The sequence below is a fragment of the Fonsecaea pedrosoi genome (assembly GCF_000835455.1).
Source record: "Fonsecaea pedrosoi CBS 271.37 unplaced genomic scaffold supercont1.3, whole genome shotgun sequence".
Taxonomy (NCBI): Eukaryota; Fungi; Ascomycota; class Eurotiomycetes; order Chaetothyriales; family Herpotrichiellaceae; genus Fonsecaea; species Fonsecaea pedrosoi.
This window is the reverse complement of record NW_013550613.1, coordinates 3,246,918-3,268,207: the sequence shown is the minus strand read 5'-3', so window position 1 is coordinate 3,268,207 and position 21,290 is coordinate 3,246,918. Positions and strand designations below refer to the sequence as shown.

The following is a 21,290-nucleotide window of genomic DNA, read 5'->3' as shown; positions in this document are numbered from 1 at the left end:
ACCAGACGTCTGGGCGCGCCCGCGCCCTCCAGGACAGATAGATCTAGTATTTGAGTACGGCACGACATCATGGTTGCCGAAACATCTTTAATCACCTCTTAGTCCGACACTTGGACCTGCTCCTGGAGCCTCTTCATTCTTAACCCATCCACAGAGTAACCACTGCTAGGTATCTCGACTGCCACTCTTTCGATATGGGGCAAGGCTACTCCATGACCACCCTCTCCGCGGCATCCCCCAGCATTGATGTCCCTGAGCTTGCCGACCTGGTGCATGAGAAGACCCTGGCCTCTGCCCGTTTCATGAAAAGCGTGCGCGCGAGGAGTCAGCGAGGCTTTGTGTTCGTGAAGGCTGTCATGAAACCGTACTCGTCTTTCCAAGTCCACGAGTACATTCGCCAACTTACAGAAGAGAGGAAAATCTTGGCCGACATCCCCAATGCCCTGGGCTATCAGCGAATCATCGAGGTTCCTAGTGGTGGGTTCCTCGTCCGTCAGTACATGTTCAGCTCGGTCTACGATCGGATGAGCACCCGGCCTTTCTTGGAGGATATTGAGAAGAAATGGCTAGCCTTCCAGCTGCTATGTGCGGTTCGTGATTGCCATGCGCACAACGTATACCATGGCGATATCAAGACAGAAAACATTCTCGTCACCTCCTGGAACTGGCTTTATCTCACCGACTTCTCCTCCTCCTTCAAGCCCGTGAATCTGCCAGAAGACAATCCGGCCGACTTCTCGTTCTACTTTGACACTTCGTCGCGACGGACGTGTTACATTGCTCCGGAAAGATTCACTTCGGTCAATCTGGAAGACACACCTGGAGAACTGAATTGGGCCATGGACATTTTCAGCGTTGGGTGTGTCATTGCCGAAATCTTTTTAGAAGGTCCCATCTTCTCTCTGAGTCAGCTTTTCAAGTATCGATCAGGGGATTATAGCCCCGAGCATACCCATCTCAACAAGATCGAAGACCCTGAAGTGCGAGCAATGATCCTCAACATGATTGAATTGGATCCGGAAAAGCGCTACAATGCAGAACAGCATCTCTCCTTCTACCGATCCAGGATCTTTCCGGAGTACTTTTACAGCTTTCTCCACCAGTATATGCTCGATCTTACCAGGCCTGCCACTGCTCTGAAACCGGTGGAGCTGAATCTAGGGAGCCTAGGCGAATTCGACGAGAAGATAGAACGAGTTTATTATGACTTTGACAAGATCTCTTTCTTTCTTGGCTATGGGCCAAGCTCCACGAAACTGTCTTCGCGTTCGCCTTTGACGATGAAGTCAAGTAACAAGGTCAAAACGCCGGACGCGGACCCTAGCCTTTACGACGGTAGCCTTCTCTTCCTGACGTTGGTCGAGTCCAGCTTGAGGAATACGGCAAAGGCATCAGCACGACTCAAAGCATGTGACCTCCTGGTTGCTTTTGCTGAACGACTTCCGGATGAGGCGAAGCTGGATCGAATACTACCATACATTGTTGGCTTGGTCGCTGATCAATCAGACGTGGTCAGGGCAGCAGCAATTTATGCAATGACCTCCATATTCGAGATGATTGAGGTCGTCTCGCCCATCAATGCGTACATCTTTCCGGAGTATATCCTGCCACGCCTTAAGCATTTCGGATTTGGCCCTTCAGGGGAGCCCAGCATTCTTGTTCGCTCGGCGTATGCGTCATGCCTGGCTTCGTTGGCGTTATCCGCCGAAAGAGTCCTGGACATGGTCCACGCCATCCGGGCCGACGGACGACTGTCTGCATTGCGAGAAGATGAGTTGGCTCCCCAACAGTCGTACAACGCTCTCTATGATTATGGCCGGCGCGAAATCGTGCCTCATTTTGAAGAGTCGACTGTTGCTTTAATAACAGACCCGGAAGCATCTGTCAGGAGAGCATTGCTGGGCTCAATATCCCGACTGTGCGTCTTTTTCGGCAGCCAACAGTCCAGTGATGTGATACTGACACACCTTAACACATATCTCAACGATAAGGATTGGATATTGAGGTGTTCTTTTTTCGAAGCTCTTGTTGGAATCGCCTCGTATATTGGAGCCACGAGCTTGGAAAAGTTCATACTGCCGGTCATGGTTGGGTCTTTGACTGACTCTGAAAACTTTGTCGTGGAGAAAGTCTTCCGATCCTTAGCACGGATGGCTGCGTTAGGTCTATTGCAGAAAAGTACGACTTGGGAACTTGTCGGCATGGCAGCAAGGTTCACGGTTCATCCCAGCATCTGGGTACGGGAGAGCGCGATACAGTTCATCGTCCTGTCTGCCAAGTACATCTCAGCAGCAGACCAGTACTGCATTGTTCTCCCGCTCATACAGCCATTCCTGAAGGGGCCGATCTCCGCTTTGACAGAAGAGCGGATATTGGACAACCTGAAGCGACCGCTGCCAAAGATCGTGTTTGATTCGGCCACCAACTGGGCAGCGAGGAAAGGAAACAGCTTGTTCTGGACAGCTGCAAGTCGAGATGGTGCATTGACCTTGTCCGATCCCACCACGCCGCAAAATCCGGCAGCACTCACAAAACGACTGTTGACCAGGATACCTCCCTCACAAAAAGACAAAGATGATCAAATCTCTCTGGAGAGCCTACGAAATCTCGGAATGACGGCGGATGATGAGATCAAGCTTCTTGCACTTCGAGAGTACATATTGAAAATATCCAGACACAAACCAGCTGAGGATACAGACAAGAGGTATCGGATGTTGAATAACATCATTGCTCTGAATCAGATCGATGTTACTCCGCAGAATGTCTTCTTCGATTCGCGTCAGCCCATCAGAGAGAACACGAGTGGACCTCGGAGGGCACAGAAAAGATCACGAATGGATGAGAGACACAGTCTGGCAGATGCTCTTCTGGACGCATCAACCAGCATTGACGATCATATGTCGAGACGGATCTCGTCTGCAGAGCAGTCCAGCGGAGCGGCAACCCCCTCTACCCAACCCATGGACATCCGAATTCGCAAACCGTCAGAAACAAGGTCTAACGGCACACCCACAATAGCTGTGGAAAGAGCGAGTATATCCTCCAGACCAAGCATTACAAATGGCAACACTTCGATCAATGGCGATGGGCTGTCTCTACGCCGGAACGCCTCTCTCGAACTCCGACATCGAAACAGCGGATTAAACCTGATGAATAGAACCGACTCTGCCAAAGCGGATGCCGAGATCTCGACCATTTCAGAGAACGCATTCGGCAAGGTCGAGGTTGACGGACAACTTCATCGGCGCAGTACGGCAGGTCCCTCGGCGTTGTCAGTGACGGCCAGTGTGGCCGCAAAGTCCAGATCCGTTTCACCGCGCGGCAGTGGTGCGAGGACGCCGCTCTATGAGCCCAATCATTCGTATCAAGGGAATGATGCCAATGTACTACGACTGCTGGACAATCACTTTTTGGAGAACTTCCCTATAGATCAGATGGACTTTGGCGGGAATCGACCACCCGCAGATACCAGAACACCCATCCGAAGAGCTACGGACGTGTTACAACAGAGCAGCGGAAAAGCCGCGCAGCAGGAAGAGAAGTTTCGCAGCGAGCCATGGCGCCCTTCGGGTCAATTGCTGACCCAGTTTTCGGAGCACTCGGCTGCCATCAATCGAGTGTGCGCGGCACCTGACCACGCGTTTTTCGTGACGGCATCAGACGATGGCACCTGCAAGATCTGGGACACGATCAGGTTGGAAAAGAATGTGACGGCCCGTTCACGGTACACACACCGACGCGCCGAGGGAGTCAAGGTCAAGAGCCTCTGCTTCATCGAGGAGACGCACACCTTTCTCAGCGGCGCTGACGACGGAAGCATTCATGCTGTACGAGTCGACTATAGGAGTGTCGAGGGGGGTGAGACATCACGGTATGGGAGACCGAGCCTTGTGCGGGACTATCTGATACCATCTAACCGAGCTGTGAACGATGTCAGTGGTCCTGACGGGAGTGCTGCAGGATTGGTGACGGAATACGCCGTGTGGCTTCATCACTATCGCACGCCCACCTCGCAGTCTATCTTGCTAGCAGCAACCAACAGATGTCGCATTCTCGTGATTGACATGAAGAATATGGAGATGCTCCACAGCATGAATAACCCGGTACATCACGGCACACCAACGACCTTCTGTGTCGACAGGAAACATCACTGGCTGCTCTTGGGAACGAGCCACGGAATTTTGGACTTGTGGGACTTGCGGTTCAAGTTGCATTTGCGGAGTTTCGGGATTCAAACCGACTCTCGCATCGACCGGCTCCTGATCCATCCTGCGAAAGGCCATGGTAGATGGGTTATGGTAAGCGCTGGCGGAGAGGTCAGTGCGTGGGACGTTGAAAAGATGGTCTGCCGAGAAGTTTTGCGACCGAGTACATTCAGTCCCAAGAGTGGGCAGACTCGACCGTATGAAGCTTGGTCTCCAGACGAGGAGAGCAGCGAAAAGATTCTCTCACGGTTTGCCAAGGAGGTTTCTGTGGACGGCAGCCTGATCGGACCGGAGTTCCATGCCTCATCGAACCGTAACGAGGTGTCGGATGGGTCACCTATGAAGAGAACAAGTCCACCGCCCAGTGCAGGGTCGGCTTCAATCTTTCCGATTCTTGCGATGTACATCTTCACCGACTACACTCAAAGCTCGAACCCCGACAGTCCCAACAAGCACTCGATCCTCCTGACTGGTGGTGCTGATCGAGCCTTGCGGTACTGGGATATTGGTCGACCGGAGAACAGCTTCATTGTATCGGGACCGCAATTGCATGATGCGAGCGAGGATAGCTATGCGTCGGCTGGGAGCATCAAGTCTAATTACAGATACGAAGTGTCTCATCCCTTGAGCTTGAGCGCAGGGGCGCAGATCGCCCTCGTCCAGGAAAAGGCCCACGCCAGTGAGGAAGCCAACACATCGGGGCAGTCGCCGAGGAAGACGGCGGCTTATGCACGGGCCTCAAGAGACGGTACGGCCCATATAGCTTCCAGTCCTTCGAAAAGGTCGAGTACACCTGGGCCAAATGCTACAGACAGTCAGCCTGGCACACCAACTGTGCACCGAAACTCTGGTGTCAGCGCTGCATCTGGACCTTCAACGCCCCAAGCCATCAAACCTCCTCGTAACACAATTATCAGCGCGGCACAGCAGCAATTGCTTCGAACACACTTGGACTCCATCACTGATGTGGTGATGCTGAGGAAACCGTACGGGTGCGTGGTCAGTGTGGATCGAGGCGGGAACATTTTCATTTTCCACTGAATCCGACGAAGAGGTGGCGGTGGTCGAGTTATTCTGGGCCCTGAGATGGAGCACATGAAGCCAACATGTATCACGATGCATAGTATTGTCGATGCCAGTAACAGGTCCAAGTCGAGCTGTACGAGTAGGACTACCTAGTAGTCACTTGCATAAAACGATATCTTTCTCCGTTTGTCTCGTTTTCTCGTGTATGCCGCAAATTGGATGGATGGTGTTTGGACGATTTGATGTGATTTGTCATGTCATTTCTCGTATTGTTTCGTCCCCCTCCCAAATCAGGTGAAATATTGCGTGCGACTATATACACACGATAGTTTTGTATAGATGGGTAGGTAGGAGAGCGATAACCATGAGTGTGTTCTTTTTTCCTTCTTTTTACGATTGACTTGGTGAGGATAGGGAACGGGACGGAGACCTTATATGCTTGGTATGTATATACCTAGGTACAATTGCCTGTTGTAGAGTTATATCTCAATCGTCCACGTCCCCACTCTCTACCAATCTTGAATAGCAACTCAGCTCAACTCAACTCAACTTCACCGTGGACAAGACAAGACTAGGCAAGCCGAGACGAAACGAGTTCAAAAAATATACAGCTGTCTGGGCCCATTCTCTCTCTCACTATTCCCTGTACAGCTATACACACAGACTGACCAGCTACGCCTCGACGCCTCGGCCTCGGCATCGGCATCCTGGTTCTCTTCGACCTCAAACATGGCAGATTCTCAACAGCAACAACAGCCCTCGGAGTCGGCGCCACCACATGGATCCGAGCACATCGCCCTCATTGGCGTGGGCGCCATCGGCATCTCCTTTTTGGCTCTGCACTTGACCTACACGGCCGCGCGGGTGTCGGTGTTTGACCCGCGGCCGGACCTGAAGGAGCACGTCGCGGCCATTTTGCCGTTATATCTGCCATCGACATCGCAATCGTCGGCTTCTCCCGAGTCTTCTGGGATATCGGTCGAGCAGCTCACGGTGTCGGGCCGGCTAAGGTTCTGCTCGACGCTACGCGACGCCGTGCAGCACGCGACCATCGTCCAGGAACAGGGGCCCGAGCATCTGCCCTTCAAGCAGCGGACGTGGTCCGAGGTGCTGCGCTACGTGAGCGCCGAGACGCACCTGTGGTCGTCGACGAGCGGGATTCCTGCGAGCCAGCAACTCGCGCACCTTACGACCTCCACCTCCTCCTCCCAAGGGGATGTCGGTACCACGACCACCGCGGCGGCTAGTAACAGCGATCTCTCCGACGAGACCATCGCCTCCGCCCGCTCCCGCCTCCTGATCGTGCACCCCTTCAACCCACCCCACCTGATGCCGCTGCTCGAACTGGTGCCCTCGCCACACACCTCGCCCGCCGCGACGGGCTTTGCAAAGACCTACTTCGGCAGTCTGGGCTCGATCCACCGGCCCATCACGATCCACAAGGAAACGCCCGGCTTCGTGGCCAACCGGCTCTCGTTCATCCTGTTCCGCGAGGCGTGCCGGCTGGTCGCGTCGGGCGTGTGCACGGCGCGGGACCTCGACGAGATCGTGCGCGCCAGCCTGGGTCCGCGCTGGGCCGTCGCGGGGCCCTTCCAGATGTACAACTTCGGCGGCGGCGCGAGGGGCATGCGCGGGTTCCTCGACAATATCGGCGAGGCGATCGACGCGGTGTGGAGCGACGATGCGGAAAAGGTGAGTATGCGCGATGACGATGACAGTGGTTGGAAGGACGTGGTCGTCGAGCAGACCGCGACCGCGTACGGTATGCCCAGCGCAGAGGATATTCGGAGGAGAGATCGCGGGTTGAAGGCCGTCGTGAGGGTTCAGGAGGAGCTGGAGAGGGAGCAAGAGCAAGAGCAGGGACAAGATGCCTGATGATTCGGGGAAGGCATACTGATAATCTATCATACATACATACACGCATACCAGAAGACCAAGGACCCAGAGCTACACAAAAATGCTAACAATGCCGCCACACTACTGCTACATCAGTTGACCGGATAGACCAGCTCCAAACATTGCATTCAAGTTCTGTTATGACATGCTGAAAAATGTAGATAAATACTCCAAACACATTGTTCTGGTTCCCGTTTTCTGGCTCATATCACAAAGATACTGATACTGTCCTTCTTGCTAGGCCAGGCCAGGCCCATCAAAAGGTTTCAAAGTGTCGTGGCCCTCTCGACTCGGCCAATGCAAACTCAGTTCTGTCTCGGTTGTCATGAAAATTTCGGAAAAACAAACAAACTGGTAAATCCAACAAAGCAAATTCCTGCAGGCAAAGCCGCGCCAAAATTACAGATTAACCCCTTCAAAGAAACAAAGTGGGAGACATTGTCCAAACATCGGACAGCGACGACGACAATATCAAACCTCGACACCACCACCAAAATGGCACCGAGATTGTTCTTGCCGCTTGATTCCCCACAAACTTGTTGCGCCAGAGCTCCTTGCCGTCTCAAATTCAATGCAAATCCAAATCCAAATCCAGGGTATGCAAATATCGAATCTTCAGTCTGGTACTTCATGCCTCCAACACACGGCTGAGAACTGGTCCTCGACCGGGGGGCACCTTGATGTTTTCCTCCGACACCGAGTCCCCTTTCACGCTACCAGTGCCGCTGGCAACATTCACGTGGGCTCGTTCGGCATCTTCATCCTCGACGATCTTCGTGCGATCAGGACCGCGAGTGTTGTGGTTGAGAGACTCTCGAGCAGTGTAGTTCGTGGGCGCCGTGCTTGCCATGCTCAAGGCAGTGCTGGATCGTTGGTGCACCAAGTCCGGTGTGGGAGGAATCGAGCTTCGTTCGCTCTGGGGAGTCAAATGACCCGTGCCGGCGCGAGAATCGCTGGCACCGTGGTCGACGGGAGACAAGTTCTCACTGTCTTGTCGAACATGGCCCGTCGAGGTCGACATATTAGTCTCATCGGCCTCGGCCTGCTCTTCCTCCTCGACATCAGCCGCTTCATTGGCGAGCTGAAGCCCTTCAACAGCAGCAGCACACTGTTCACTGATGTTGCGGATGATATCAGCAATAGCATCAGTCTTGTCGCGGAGATGACGATCAGCCACATCAGACATGCTGAGCTCTGAATAGCGTTTGCTAGCTCTCTTGCTGGCGGCCAGGAGCTTGTTCTCCATTTGCGGTGTAACGTCTTGGCCGTCAATAGAGCCAGACCTTGATGGTCGTGCGGTCAGTCCGGCATGCTTAAGACCTTCACCGTCCTCGGCATTTCCATCCTGCTCTTCTTCATCAGGGTTTCCTTCTCCCTCCTCATCTTCCTCCTCCTCGTACCCTTCATTGATGTACTCGGCCAACTCGGAAGCTGACCCGATGGAACGGACAATGTGTTCCATATGGTGGGTTTGGCCGGTAATCAGGGATCGAAGGTGAAGAACAACACGCTGAGCTTCATCACGTTGTCTCTGCAGGGTCTGGTTGGTATGTTGCAGGGCTGCAATCTCCTTCCGATTGCGAGCACGCTCCTTCTCCAGATCTTCGGCAATGCCCTGCTGGAGCACCAATGCCTCCAGGGCGTTGTCACGTTGTCTCTCAGTGCCAGACAGGCGTAGAGCCAGACGAGCAGCATCGTCTTTCTGTTGATCGATGAGACCAGTGAGTCTGCGGTTCTCACGCTTGTGAGACTCAATCTTGACACGCAGTTCAGCCAACTCCTTGTTGAGAGACTCGACAAAGGCCTGGAATTTCTGGAATTGCAGCTTCCACGTCTCCACTTCTTGCTCGAGGTAGTTATTCCTCTTTGCAACCTTGGCAAGCTCTGTATCCATGCGGCCTTTGAGATTGATAAAGTCTTGCCATGCCTCGAGTGCGTCTCTCGAATATTGGTTACGTTCTCGGACAATCTCATTCATGTGCCTCATGGAGATCTTGGTCATCAGGGGTTTCTTCATCGTCCCACCAAAGATGGCCTTGACGCCAGTGTTGCGGCCGAGCTTCTCGCAGACGTGGTCCATGACCGCCATCACGGCATCTTGGTTCCACCATGAGGGATCTTGAACGCTTTCAACCTCACCGCGCAGAACAATGATCTGTCCGGCGGGGATGAGCTTGCCACCTCCATACGCCGACTTGAGATGTTGGGGGACGCCGCTAATCTCGACGTCGCTATTCAGAGCCTGTGTTAGGCGATTGATCATCTTGGTACGTTGGCCAGCGGTCAAGATATTTGGAGGATGATCAGTGATGACGAGATTCCGGTCCAGGTCGACGAGAAGAGCGTCCTTAGGAGGTTGAAAGAGTGATCGGCACTCGGTGGTGATGCCCAGGATGTATGGCCCAGGCTCTTGCACCATCTCGCTGGCATTGCGAGCATGGACAACAGGCACATACAGACCGCTCCACTCGTATACTCGAACACAGAATCTGATGGTCTCAGCTGCAATGGTCAGCATCGCCGGATGGTGGCTGGTGAGGATGATGCGGCGTGTGGGCGAGACTGCTGCTTCAATCAGGCCTACGATATTGGGGATGCTCAAGCAGCAGAAGAGTGGCCACATGTTGAAGTTCTGGAATCCGGTGGGTGAGGAGGGGAATTGATAACAAAGGGCATAATCTTTCATATCGATCCGTACAAGGTCGTTTAGTCGTGGAGCAGGAAAGCTGAGGATTCTCGACACCTCCTCGGCATGAAACAGATTGGTGGCCTTGTTCCAGTGAATCCACATTCCTCGCAGGTAGTCTCCCAAGAGGTTGTACAGGGGATACCTGGAGAGGAAACTCAGGCAGTAGGGAATCCAATAGGTCTCGTCCGCGACGTCTCTATAGTCGGGCTCGGTCTTGCGGCGAAGGTCGCGAATGGTTTCGGCACGTTTCTCGTCAGCCCGTGACCAAACCCGCAGGGCAATGCCGTATAGAGTGTGCTGGGAGTCCTGCTGGAGGACGAAGGAATGGTGAACGCAGTGTGGCTGGCTTCTGCCCGTGCAGATCTCAACGTCGTGCGGAAAGCACGCCTATACGGTGGTCAGTGATTACAGTCACAGCGTGGGAAGTGATATCGACGAACCCTCATTGCGCTGTGTAAAGCTCTTGCAATCTCGTTGTCGCTCTCCAGTCTGGGACTGCTCCCCAAAATCTCCGGAAGCCAAAACTGGCCCACAGCTCCTTTCATATGTTGGATCTTGCCATGCGATGGAGGTGGTGCCTTGACCCATTGCGATGGTTCTCTTCCCACACCACAGACCATGTACGCATGGGTCAATGTCTTCGGCGTAGGCCGGTTATTCGACTTTGCGAGTGTCGAGGGAAGAGGCTGAGTGATTCGTGAATGGAGAGATGAGGTTCGGCTGGGAACCATGGCATTGTCAACTTGCTGTTCTCGAGTAGCAGGGCGATTGGTATCGCGGGTCTGAGGTCGAGCAGCCATTGAAGTCATTGATGTATGACCTCTGAGCGAGGGACCCATGGTGTCGGTTCGAGGGTGGTAGGGATGGAGATTGGTCTCAGCGTCTGAAATGGTATAGGGCCCAGGATATCAATCCTCCAGAACCTCAGCCCAGAACTGATAGGGAGCTCCAGACAACCCAGCACGCGTTGTCTCTGGATATATCCTCGTAGGAAAACCAAACGTTGTTGTTTCTCCTCAGGACGACAAACGGAGGGGATAAAAGACGTGGCACAAGTACAACCCCCGCGGTGTAAAGAAAGGAAGAAAAAATCAACGGGCTCCGACCGTTGGGAGGATAGAAAAGCACCACGGGTACTGGAACAGGCGTAGGTGCCAGGAGAGATTTGTTGCGAGGCACAATTGAAGCTCCATAGATTTCAGGAGTCCATCTGGCATTGGAAGCGAGAGAAAGCGCAACAAGAGGTGTCAGGCCAAGCCGGCCGGAGGCACATCAAGTGCTGGGACTAGCAATTGGTGGACTCCGGATATGCAGCTAACAAGATGAGGCTTGCAAGGGTCAGAAACCACTCTGGGCTGTGGAGCATCATAACCGAGAATGGGTGCCCCCCCCTTCTGTCCTTGTAGGTACCATCACAGTGAAGGCTCTTGGTGAGGTACCTTCACGCCTCATTTCTCTTCCCAGGTCAACCACAACACATACGGAGCCATCCTACTTGGGATGGAGAACTTCTCGTGAGTACCATCTTCTTTCAATACCATCTACTCACACATACAATAGGACTCCCTTTGCTTCTACCTAGCTCGAGCACAAAGTTTCCCCCCAATCCAGGTACACGAATCCGAATGGCGAATCTCTGTGCCCTGCGCCTGCGCCCGCGCCAGTCCGCCTCCTCGTACCTGACCCGTGCCCGTGGGTCTCCCTGGGCGCAAATCCTCCAACAGCCAAAAACGCTATCCTTCCCATCGCCCCCCAGGTTGGGTCTAGCCAGGAGCTGAGAGACACACACCATTCAGGTCGGGCTGTCCGCCACACAAAGAACGAGGCCGTTTTGGGGTGAGCCTACCCCTGGTGCCCTGCAGCACCCTGGCTTGATCTTTTTGCCCAGCGGCCCTCAATTTGGTTGCAACCAAACAATCCTGGCCCACTTGTCTGTGATGAGCCAGCAAAACTTGGTTGATGGCCCAAGTGACGGACGTGTGCCTGGAGCTCCATCCTGTGGCAAGCTGTTTTTGGCCACTTCCATCACCACCTGGCTGAGGCTTTTTGGGTTTTCTGGGGGTGAAGTATTGCCTCCTCCTTTCTCCTCCTCATCGGCGGCCCGAAGTGCTTGTGTTGGCTTTCAGAAAGAGTGGGGGGAGTTTCAACTTCTCTCTGGGTCGCTCTCCCTTGCTTGACTGTAGCTTGCCTTCCTGAGCTTCTCGGCTTTCCTCTGGTGGGTACAGACCACTGGATACCCCTCCTAGCTCTCCGCACTCTACGAGGTACAGGTTCTGTTGCTTTGTCTAGAAAATAGGTTGAGTTCCAGGCGTGTCGCGACATCTGGGCACGGAGTATTCTTTTTAACCCATTTGGTGGGAATTCGCCGCGCACAAGGACGAATACGAACAGTTGACCAAGGTCAATGTCACGCCTTTCGCGTCCTCGCTACTGACCACATGCTCTTTATGTCAAGAACAAGCACGCAATTGGTCTATGCTGCACTCAAGGTTTTTGCTACTCCAGTCCGCATCTTGCCAGCAGTAATGAATCATAGAGTCCGCGCGCCAACGACATAGAGAGTTACACGCCCCATGCAGCAAGGAGATGACTAGGAGAAGATTGCCGTCTGGTTTGCAATTCCAGACCGTGTTCGGATGTGTTTCACGTCAAGGCTGACTATCCAAGCCATCAGCTGCATTTACAATTCCGTCTAGCATGCAAAACATGCTCCTGTTGGTCTGTTACCGCGGATCAAGGTTTCCTGGTTGCCTGGTAATGCTTCCAGAAGTAACGCTGCACGCCTCAGGGGCTGATCTCAGCTCCCAGAACGACTGCTGCTCCATGCAGAAGAGTCCGCGGGGTTGCTGCTTGGGGTGCGTCCAATCGAGCTTCTGGGATGCCATCAACTGGAGCATTACTCGGTACGTGTCCTCGCACGCCAGAAGCCACAGCACATCATCTAGATTTACCAGGATATACTCTTTGTCCGATCCCGCTGCAAGGGAGTGGTAAAGGCAATTCATGTCGGTTGTCGGGTTACCCAATGAATCGCCACTCCAACTCGTCGAATCCCACGTGCGATCTACTTTTGAGTTCTCTGTGCCGTTAGCCAGTCCAGGTGACTACAACACGCACTCACATGGAGAAAAGAATGAGAACCAGAGGGGCACTTCGCTCTATCCGCTTGAAGTTGCTGCTGCCGCCTCTTACCCTGTCAGCAGTCTCGGCCAACTCAAGCCCACTTTTCTCACATGTGCAAGATATCGCCGGTCTCCAAGCCCAGCACTTGGCCTCAATGAACTCTGCTGAAGCCAAGGGAACATATCCCAGGGTAGGTAGGCTTCTGTCATTGACGGCTCGTTCTCTTAGGGAGGATCAAAGTCGAGTCAAGACTGAACTGGTAGCGGTGTGCTTTGAAAGGCCCGAAGGTCTTGTGGTGATTCCAGGAGCCCATTAACAGACAATGTATTTGGAGTCTGGTATGTTCGGTTCAAGAACTGATGCTGGTATGACTCGCTGGGTGGAAAAAAGTGATGAAGCTACCCAGCTCTTCTGGGAATGAATCGTAAAATGGCTGGTCGTCAATATTGTGTGGTTACAGGAATTCAACAGCAGCTATTTCGACCTACATGACTACCGCAGCAGACAATTCCACCCTATGTCTTCCCCAGCGTTCGGGTCATAATAGCGATTGCTCATGCTAGGTGGAAGTCCGCTTACCAGGAACCAACGAGTAGCCGATCTAATTCAAACTACATCGTGCAATGTGTGCGTCACATGCAACCTGACGTCTCTAATTTCATCAACGCATGATTCATTCAAAGCTATTGCTGTGTTGACACGAGCTTTTGGTTATCCTCGTTGCCTGTATTCCATGGGCGCGACTCTTGAACGAGGCTGCAGAGTGACGTCGAGTTTTCCCGGTGTGGAGTGCCACCTTCGTTATCGATAACAAAAAAGAAGACGAAGGAAATCCTGCACCATCTTGGTGATATCCGTCAATAACTTACACATCTACATGCTTCTGCAGTGCTATGCCTTGTTAGTTTTGACGATGCTATGCAGGAAACAGGAAGTGACGTGTTGTTGACCGATCTCTGTGCTATCTGGTAAGCTTGAATCTGCTGCTGTTTTTGGACCACGACTAAATCCTGCATCTTGGACAGCCACATCAATCCCATCAAATACACTTGTCCTCGATGTGGCGTCCACACATGCTCCCTGCCATGCGTCAAGCGCCACAAGACCTGGGCTCAGTGCTCAGGCGTTCGAGACCCTACTGCCTACCGGAAGCGAGCTGATCTGGCCACACCAGCCTCTGTCGATCAAGACTTCAACTTCATCACTACTGTCGAAAGATCCCTGGCACGCGCGGACGAACTTGCGCAGAGCAAGGGCATCGATCTGGTGCCCAGTGGTGTCGTACGGAAGGGGCAAGAGGCCAGACGCAAGTTTGATGTCGAGCTCGAAGAGAGAGGAATATGTTTGATCAAGGCCCCTCAAGGGCTGTCGAGAAACAAACAGAACAAGTCACACTGGGCGGCCCACGGAAAGTGCATCATGTGGACGACGGAATGGCTATGCTACGATGGCGACAAGAGAGTTTGCAACGTGCTCGAGTCGAGGACCGTTGAGGAAGCCTTTCTGAGTGCATTTGGAAAACACGCCGTCAACCGCAAGAAACGCAAGCGAAGTGACGCTGAAACAACGTCCGTCTCAGCCCCTCAGCCTGCCGATCAATCTACTCAACCTGTCACCGCCGGAGCGGTCAACGCGGGAACCCCATGTACTGGGCATGCAAAAGGAGAATCCGAATCACCTGTACATGGACTCGTCACTGATCAGAAGGCTACCGACACGACTCATGGTCCGACACGGGAAAATCCACAACGCACAGAAACTCCGCATTCGTCACATAATCTCAAGTTTTATCTTTTCAAGCCAAACACAATTTCAAAAGTGAAATGTCTGATTCCTGTTGCGCCGGAGTCGAAATTGGTCGACGTTCTCCGCAACCAGACCTTTCTGGAGTTTCCGACTTTTTATGTTCGACAGGAAGCCCCTCAGGATTTGCCTGCTCCATTTATTACCGAGGAAAGGTACAACGAACAATATGGGGCGGAAGTGACGATCAACCTGCCAACCTATTCCCCGGGGAACAAAGTAGATGAGGAAAAGCTTGCAGCTCTGGACAACATTGATGAGACGAAAGTTCTGGAGGTCCTTCAAAAGGACCTGAATGGCTGATTCTACTATGCCAGATCTATGAATTTCAAGCGAGTTTACCAGGAACAAAAGGATGTCCAGCACTCAGCCCACCACACACGGCCCACGCCTGACCATTGACGTAGCTAGCTTCGTCACTCCCCAAGAACAAGGCGACTCTGGCGACCTCATCGGCTACAGCGCCCCTCTGCAACGGATTGAGCTGGCCAATCTTCCTCTCGGTGCCCCGGGTCCGGGCTGCATCATACATGGGTTTGGTCATTCCGGTCTCGATCACACCTGGGCAGATGGCATTCACCCTTACGCCCGTTCCACTTAATTGGTAGGACATGGTCTGCGCCAACGAGACCACTGCACTTTTGCTTGCACTGTAGTCTGTGCCGCCCGCATTCGACCGGAGCCCAGCCACCGACGCAGTGCCGATGATGCTGCCTCCAGGGTACTTCTTCTCGGGACCCGTTTTCTGCATTGCGATGGCGGCATATTTGAAACAGAGGAACACACCCAGTGCATTAACCCTCATTGTGTTCATAAACGCCTCGGCCGAGATATGTTCGAAGGTATTGGGGACACCGGTAATGCCAGCATTTGCAAACATGATGTCCAGTCTGCCGTATTTCGCCAGGCATTGGTCCACCACTGCTTTGACCTGTGATTCCTCTCCGACGTCCATTTTCACGCAGTGCACCTCGCATTTGGGGTACAAGGACGCAATTTCCCGCTTGTGCATTTCCAAATACTTGTCATCATAGTCACAGATGTAGACCGCCTTCGCGCCGTTCTGGGCATATTGGTGCGCAGACGCTCGACCGATGCCGATGGGAGAGTTGCATCCTAAAGATCAGAGAGCATGAGAATTAGTTTCTTAGACACGGCTTGAGCACGTCAAGTGTTGTGTGATTTGGGCGTACCAGTCACGATGGCAACCTTTCCCTTGACTCTTGGGCCTGTTGAGCTTTCTGCGACGTGTCTGACACGAGGAATCTCTTCAAAGGTGCCCTCAGATGGTATGCCTTCCGCCAGTTGCTTGGACAGTGCCGCGAGGCGTCTCTTGGGTGCAGCCGTCATTGTCTTTTATATCTGTGGAAGACTCGAGGACCGAGGAATGGAGAGCGGATTTTCGGGGTCGCAGATTCGGTCGGCGGCGAGATGGGAGTATGGCACAGCAGGAGTTGACCTGGTTCGAGGCGCAGAGGCAGGTGTCGACTCAACTATTATTCTCCTCCTCTAGACAATGTAAAGAGCAAGCACTTTTACCGTCGAAACTAAGCACTCAATTCCGTAGGTATGAAGTGCGGGAGACTTTAGCTGTCTGGAGGATCTCCATATCTGGGGGCGGGCCCTTAGAAGAGCCGAGGCTCATCCTCTATTCGTGGATTAGCCGTCGTGGTTAGGCGGTAAAGAGGCGGCTATGTCTCGACTCTTACCTGGAACTGGGTTTCCACCGGAAGGGCCTCTGGATGCCGGGAGACAAGTACAGTATGAATCTCTGGAGTAACTCACATACACCGTGACACACCTAGAAGCAAAGGTACACGAAGTGTTTGCGCATCAAACGTCCCACCGTTTCACGTGACTATATTACATAAGCATGCTGTTGGAGAAAAAAATAATTTCGATATTCATGTGCGGAGTCCAAAAATGTAGTTCTGCTGAGCCGTTACGACGCATTGCTTCAATTTTTACACCGTGAAGAAATACCCCCAAGGCCCAAGATGTCGAAAAGAAGCGCCGAGAACCAGGAAAACCTAGAGTCCCTCAAGGCAGGGCAACGGCCAGACTCGAGCGCAAACGGTGACCCCACCCTCGACTTTGAAGATGAATTCGAAGATGAATACGAGTCGGAAGACGAGATCATGGAGGCGGGGGTTGACGGGCGACCAGACGCTGAAAGAGAAGCGGAGCAGGCGCAAGATGCTATGGATGTTGACACAAAGGAGCAGACATTTATCCCAGGCCGGTCGATACTACAACCTGGAATGTCGCTGACACCGGATCCTTCCACTTACGAGATGCTTCACCTGATGTCGACGACGTGGCCGTGTCTGTCCTTTGACGTTGTACGAGATAACTTGGGAGATGACCGCAAGCAATATCCAAGAACAGTCTATGCGGTTGCGGGGACTCAGGCTGAGTCGTCACGCGCCAAAGAGAATGAGTTGTACATTTTGCGGTTGAGCAGTCTGTCCAAGATGGATCGTGGCAATCAGACGGACTCGGAGAGCGACAGCGACGATGACGGTGACGATGAGGGCTCCTCTGACCCTGTGCTTGAGTCGAGATCGATACCGCTCCCAAGCACAACCAATAGAATCAGAGCATTCCAGCCAGCGTCTGCCAATGCCGACGTGACTCAAATACCTCAGACATTGACAGCGACATCCCTAGAAAATGGTCAGGTTCTGATTCATGACGTCTCACCATATCTCCATTCCCTCTCCACACCTGGCTACACACTGCCTCCGAACGCCTCGAAGCCGCTCAGTACCCTGCGAATGCACAAAACAGAAGGCTACGCACTAGATTGGGCACCAACTTCCTCTCATCCAAACGGCCGACTTCTGTCCGGTGACAATGCTGGACAAATATTCAGCACACAACGCACCGAGGGTGGTGGCTGGGTAACCGACACCAGGGCATTTGTCGGCCACACCGACGCAGTAGAAGAGCTTCAATGGTCACCTAATGAGAAATTTGTGTTTGCATCTGCAAGCTCCGATGGCACTGTGAAGGTGTGGGATGCGCGGAGTAAGAGTCGCAAGCCAGCTGTGGACGTGAAGATCAGCAACACCGATGTCAACGTCATGTCGTGGTCGCGCCAGACCTTCCATCTACTCGCTACTGGGGCTGATGACGGCGAATGGGCGGTATGGGACTTGCGTCAGTGGAAGCCTCAGTCAGGGGCGCCACCCGGTTCGCAGGTCAAACCAAGTCCCGTTGCCAACTTTCACTTCCACAAGAAACCGATCACTTCGATAGAATGGCACCCAACGGACGACAGCGTGGTGGCTGTTGCTTGCGCCGACAACACTGCAACTCTGTGGGATCTCGCAGTCGAGCTTGATGACGAGGAATATGGTAGAGAAGCAGGCTTGGGCTTGGGCGAAGGTGCCGAAAAGGTCCCTCCGCAATTACTGTTTATTCATCATGTTGAAGACGGCAAAGAACTGCACTGGCATCCACAAATGCCCGGCACGGTCATGGTCACAGGTGGAAGCGGTCTGGGAGTTTTCAAGACAATCAGCGTCTAGAAGCTGGAAGTAACCCAGCAGTTTGACTGTCACTGTTGAATCGATGAGGGATTATTGAGCGCAGCAAATTGGTCATTTTCATCGTGTTGGTTGACACTACAAGCCGGTATTCACTATGTTTCACCTGTCTCTTTAATCAACGGTGTCACTTCAGTCGTCCACACAGCCAGCTTGGAGTAAACATTCCATTTCCGAACTCTACAGCTAACGTTTCTGCCGGTTCCTGATCAACAGCTCGTATCTTTGATGACCCAGACAATATCCGGCCTGAAGGGAGCCTCAACGACACGGTCAGCAGCTCACAGTGACTGTTCCTTGCTGCTGATCTTCCTTTTTTTCAAATCTGCTTTGTCTTTTGTCACCGTCATCGGACCATCGTACCTTGTCGTCTGGACTCTGGACATCCTCCTGGTTGCTTTCTGGAACAGGATTCACTGCGAGCTACAACGGATCTAGCTGGAGACTCTCGATCTTGCAGAAAAAATGGATCGATTTACCCGGACCAGAGAGCACTATCTACGAGGCACGCATCGAGATTGCCCATCCGAAACGCCCTCAACACCTTCAGTGGCGGATCTCGCCTTCGATTTCGACTTCAGGGACTCGAAACTTGACTTGAGCTTTGATGTTGGAAGCCCTGTTGCCCGGGATGATTCGAAGACGAGTTCACTGACTCCAAGTGACACCAACGAGGGTATAGGAATGGCTCTTTCAGATGGATTGCCCTATCAACGCCGAGAGCATCTTGATCATCTCGCCACAAGGGAGGACGGACACAATTGCGGACGGCGACAGAACGAGTGTAGCTCGTCTGGTCCCATAGACCCGAGTGAAACACATATCAAGTTCTCTGGTCGGTGCGAGCGACCGGCCAGAAATCTCCCGCCTTGCTCCATCTACTCGAGGGAGTGGAGGAAGCGGGTTAGACTAACTGCAGCGCCGCCAGAGGAAACTTCTGACCACGTCCCAGCAGAACATGCAAACTCCTCCTTGAAAGAGACCTCCAACGATACGACCACAACCGCACCGCCGCAACAGGTTAACTGGGATGACACAGATCAAGAATCGGTACCAGTACCAGCGCCGGGTCCTAAGGACGTCCACGGGACAAACGAAGGATGGCCGTTTCCTGCCAATACTTCTCTTCAAGCGGACGGCAAGAAGCACAGAAAGCTTTTTTCCTCTACTCAGAAAGTGGCTTTTGCGGCCCAAGAAGCATTCGGACAAGAAAGCCACTCTCTCCAGCGCCGACGCGGGAGTCGAACAGGTGCCTTTAGACACAAATACTTCTTGTGCCGGCTCTTTGCACGACACTCCGAATTCGCAACCATTTCCACGGATTGGTAACGCTCTTCGCAAGCGAGTAGCGCAGAAGCAGGCCGAAGCTCAAGATCAAATTTCTCTACCGCGCCGCCCAACAGGATCGCTCCGTGGAGGAGGTAATCCCAATTGCACCCAAAAAGGTCGCCAGTGGGACAATGATCAGGATGCGCACAACCGTCGCGGACGCGGCGCGGACCACCATGAATCCCAAGGTGGTATCGCTGTTCACAATAGTTTCGTCATGTTTACTGAGGATGAGGAATATCTTGATAACATGCAACCTCCTCATTTGTTCCCAAATTGGCCAGTCCGTTGTCAGCCTCGTCACCCTGAATCCCCCCGAGATCAACCTCGTTGGCCGTATCCTCGATCACCTCAAAACCGGAACCAGCATGGGACTGACGGCTTTCGGCCACCTACGCAATCGCATCCAGACAATTTGCAGACGAGCACTCAGGTACAACGGAGGCCTACCCGGGGCACACCAAGGTATGAAAATGACAGAAAAGGACTGAGACTAGAGCGACAAACACGGGGTCCGGTTATCCAAAGACCTGGACGTCGCCCACAGAAACCAGGTCACGAAGCCTCCCACCCAACTCCCTCGTGCCAGGCAGATGACGCCACTCGTCAAGAACTGTCTGAAGAGTGCATGAGCTCACCGATGCCTTCCTCTCATGGCCCAAGACCTACACATGCATCGATCCCACCGAATCATCCTTGCTCTCTTCGCAGTGCCACCTCAGGACCACCTACGGAACGCATCAAACGATCAGAAACGGAAGATGCTCCATCCCAGACGACTTTGCAAGCAGGGCGGTGGTCTCAATCAGGACCGCGCACCCCTTCCTCGCACGCTCCCTCAATCCGCATCTCATTAGGCGATGGCCGCGTCCTCAACACGACAGAGTACAGGGCTCTGCAGGAGAAGAGGGCAGGCACAAGCGCTGTCAGATACAACGACATGAATGATCCTCGGAAGGAATCTATACCCAAAGCAAAAAGCTCCGTCGAAGAACGGCACCACGAACAATCTCCCTCCAGCAAGGACGAGAGCGGAAAAGACAAGTCCATATTGGCGGAATTTTCTCCGAGGAGGATTGAGACAGGATCTACGAAGCGAGGACTGGCACGGTCGAGTGCCGAGCTGGCGTCACTCGTGGTTCAATCGTCACCTCGTACAACGACCACCGCGCAGGTCAGTCGTCCTTTCCCCGCCGCAGACGAAGGCAAGGAAAACAGTAATGACGCACAGGAAAACAAGGCGGAGATAGATACCCCCACCACCGAAGGGACGTGGAACGAGCACGGGAACGGGAACGCCCAGGCCAAGACTGAGACCGAGTCCGAGACCGAGACAGATAGAGAAACAGAACCTACGTGGAGCTTTGGGAATCTGGGGCTGTAGCTTGAACAGAGCGAGCGCTCGGGCTGACTGTGAATGCTGGATGCTGGATGAAAGTGGGAGGCCTTTAAAGGGTTGAATGTGGCACCGTTACCTTGAAAACATCCAACACGACTTGGGAAGTAGGGCTTTGAAGACAATCAGACAGACAGACAGACAGACAGATAGGACCCTCAGCATTGCATTGTATTGCATGTACGTATGTATGTGCTTGTACATACGTCATCCTTGTCCTTTGCCTCGACGGAGCACTAGGCGCACAGTCCGGCATAGAGACACACACACAC

General features: G+C 53.2%; 8 protein-coding genes across 8 annotated transcripts; 6 read left to right on the top strand and 2 right to left on the bottom strand.

The window, feature by feature from the left end:
* Positions 1 to 194: 194 nt before the first annotated feature.
* Positions 195 to 5,246, top strand: Z517_05113 (uncharacterized protein; the record flags this gene model as incomplete). Its single annotated transcript, XM_013430440.1, has 1 exon — positions 195 to 5,246. One exon carries the CDS (start codon positions 195 to 197, stop codon positions 5,244 to 5,246), a length of 5,052 nt encoding a protein of 1,683 aa, XP_013285894.1.
* Positions 5,247 to 5,960: 714 nt separating this feature from the next.
* On the top strand, positions 5,961 to 7,106 carry Z517_05112 (uncharacterized protein; the record flags this gene model as incomplete). Its single annotated transcript, XM_013430439.1, has 1 exon — positions 5,961 to 7,106. One exon carries the CDS (start codon positions 5,961 to 5,963, stop codon positions 7,104 to 7,106), a length of 1,146 nt encoding a protein of 381 aa, XP_013285893.1.
* Positions 7,107 to 7,755: 649 nt separating this feature from the next.
* Positions 7,756 to 10,655, bottom strand: Z517_05111 (uncharacterized protein; the record flags this gene model as incomplete). The annotated part of the gene is made up of 2 exons (XM_013430438.1): positions 7,756 to 10,203; positions 10,257 to 10,655. The coding sequence occupies 2 exons, from the start codon at positions 10,653 to 10,655 to the stop codon at positions 7,756 to 7,758; spliced, it is 2,847 nt and encodes a 948-aa protein (XP_013285892.1).
* Positions 10,656 to 13,857: 3,202 nt separating this feature from the next.
* On the top strand, positions 13,858 to 15,045 carry Z517_05110 (uncharacterized protein; the record flags this gene model as incomplete). Its single annotated transcript, XM_013430437.1, has 2 exons — positions 13,858 to 13,907; positions 13,965 to 15,045. 2 exons carry the CDS (start codon positions 13,858 to 13,860, stop codon positions 15,043 to 15,045), a joined length of 1,131 nt encoding a protein of 376 aa, XP_013285891.1.
* A 25-nt stretch (positions 15,046 to 15,070) lies between these two features.
* On the bottom strand, positions 15,071 to 16,092 carry Z517_05109 (uncharacterized protein; the record flags this gene model as incomplete). Its single annotated transcript, XM_013430436.1, has 2 exons — positions 15,071 to 15,858; positions 15,936 to 16,092. The coding sequence occupies 2 exons, from the start codon at positions 16,090 to 16,092 to the stop codon at positions 15,071 to 15,073; spliced, it is 945 nt and encodes a 314-aa protein (XP_013285890.1).
* A 647-nt stretch (positions 16,093 to 16,739) lies between these two features.
* Positions 16,740 to 18,275, top strand: Z517_05108 (uncharacterized protein; the record flags this gene model as incomplete). The annotated part of the gene is made up of 1 exon (XM_013430435.1): positions 16,740 to 18,275. The coding sequence occupies one exon, from the start codon at positions 16,740 to 16,742 to the stop codon at positions 18,273 to 18,275; it is 1,536 nt and encodes a 511-aa protein (XP_013285889.1).
* A 483-nt stretch (positions 18,276 to 18,758) lies between these two features.
* Positions 18,759 to 19,622, top strand: Z517_05107 (uncharacterized protein; the record flags this gene model as incomplete). The annotated part of the gene is made up of 1 exon (XM_013430434.1): positions 18,759 to 19,622. The coding sequence occupies one exon, from the start codon at positions 18,759 to 18,761 to the stop codon at positions 19,620 to 19,622; it is 864 nt and encodes a 287-aa protein (XP_013285888.1).
* Positions 19,623 to 20,262: 640 nt separating this feature from the next.
* Positions 20,263 to 21,006, top strand: Z517_05106 (uncharacterized protein; the record flags this gene model as incomplete). The annotated part of the gene is made up of 1 exon (XM_013430433.1): positions 20,263 to 21,006. One exon carries the CDS (start codon positions 20,263 to 20,265, stop codon positions 21,004 to 21,006), a length of 744 nt encoding a protein of 247 aa, XP_013285887.1.
* Between the last annotated feature and the right edge of the window lie 284 nt (positions 21,007 to 21,290).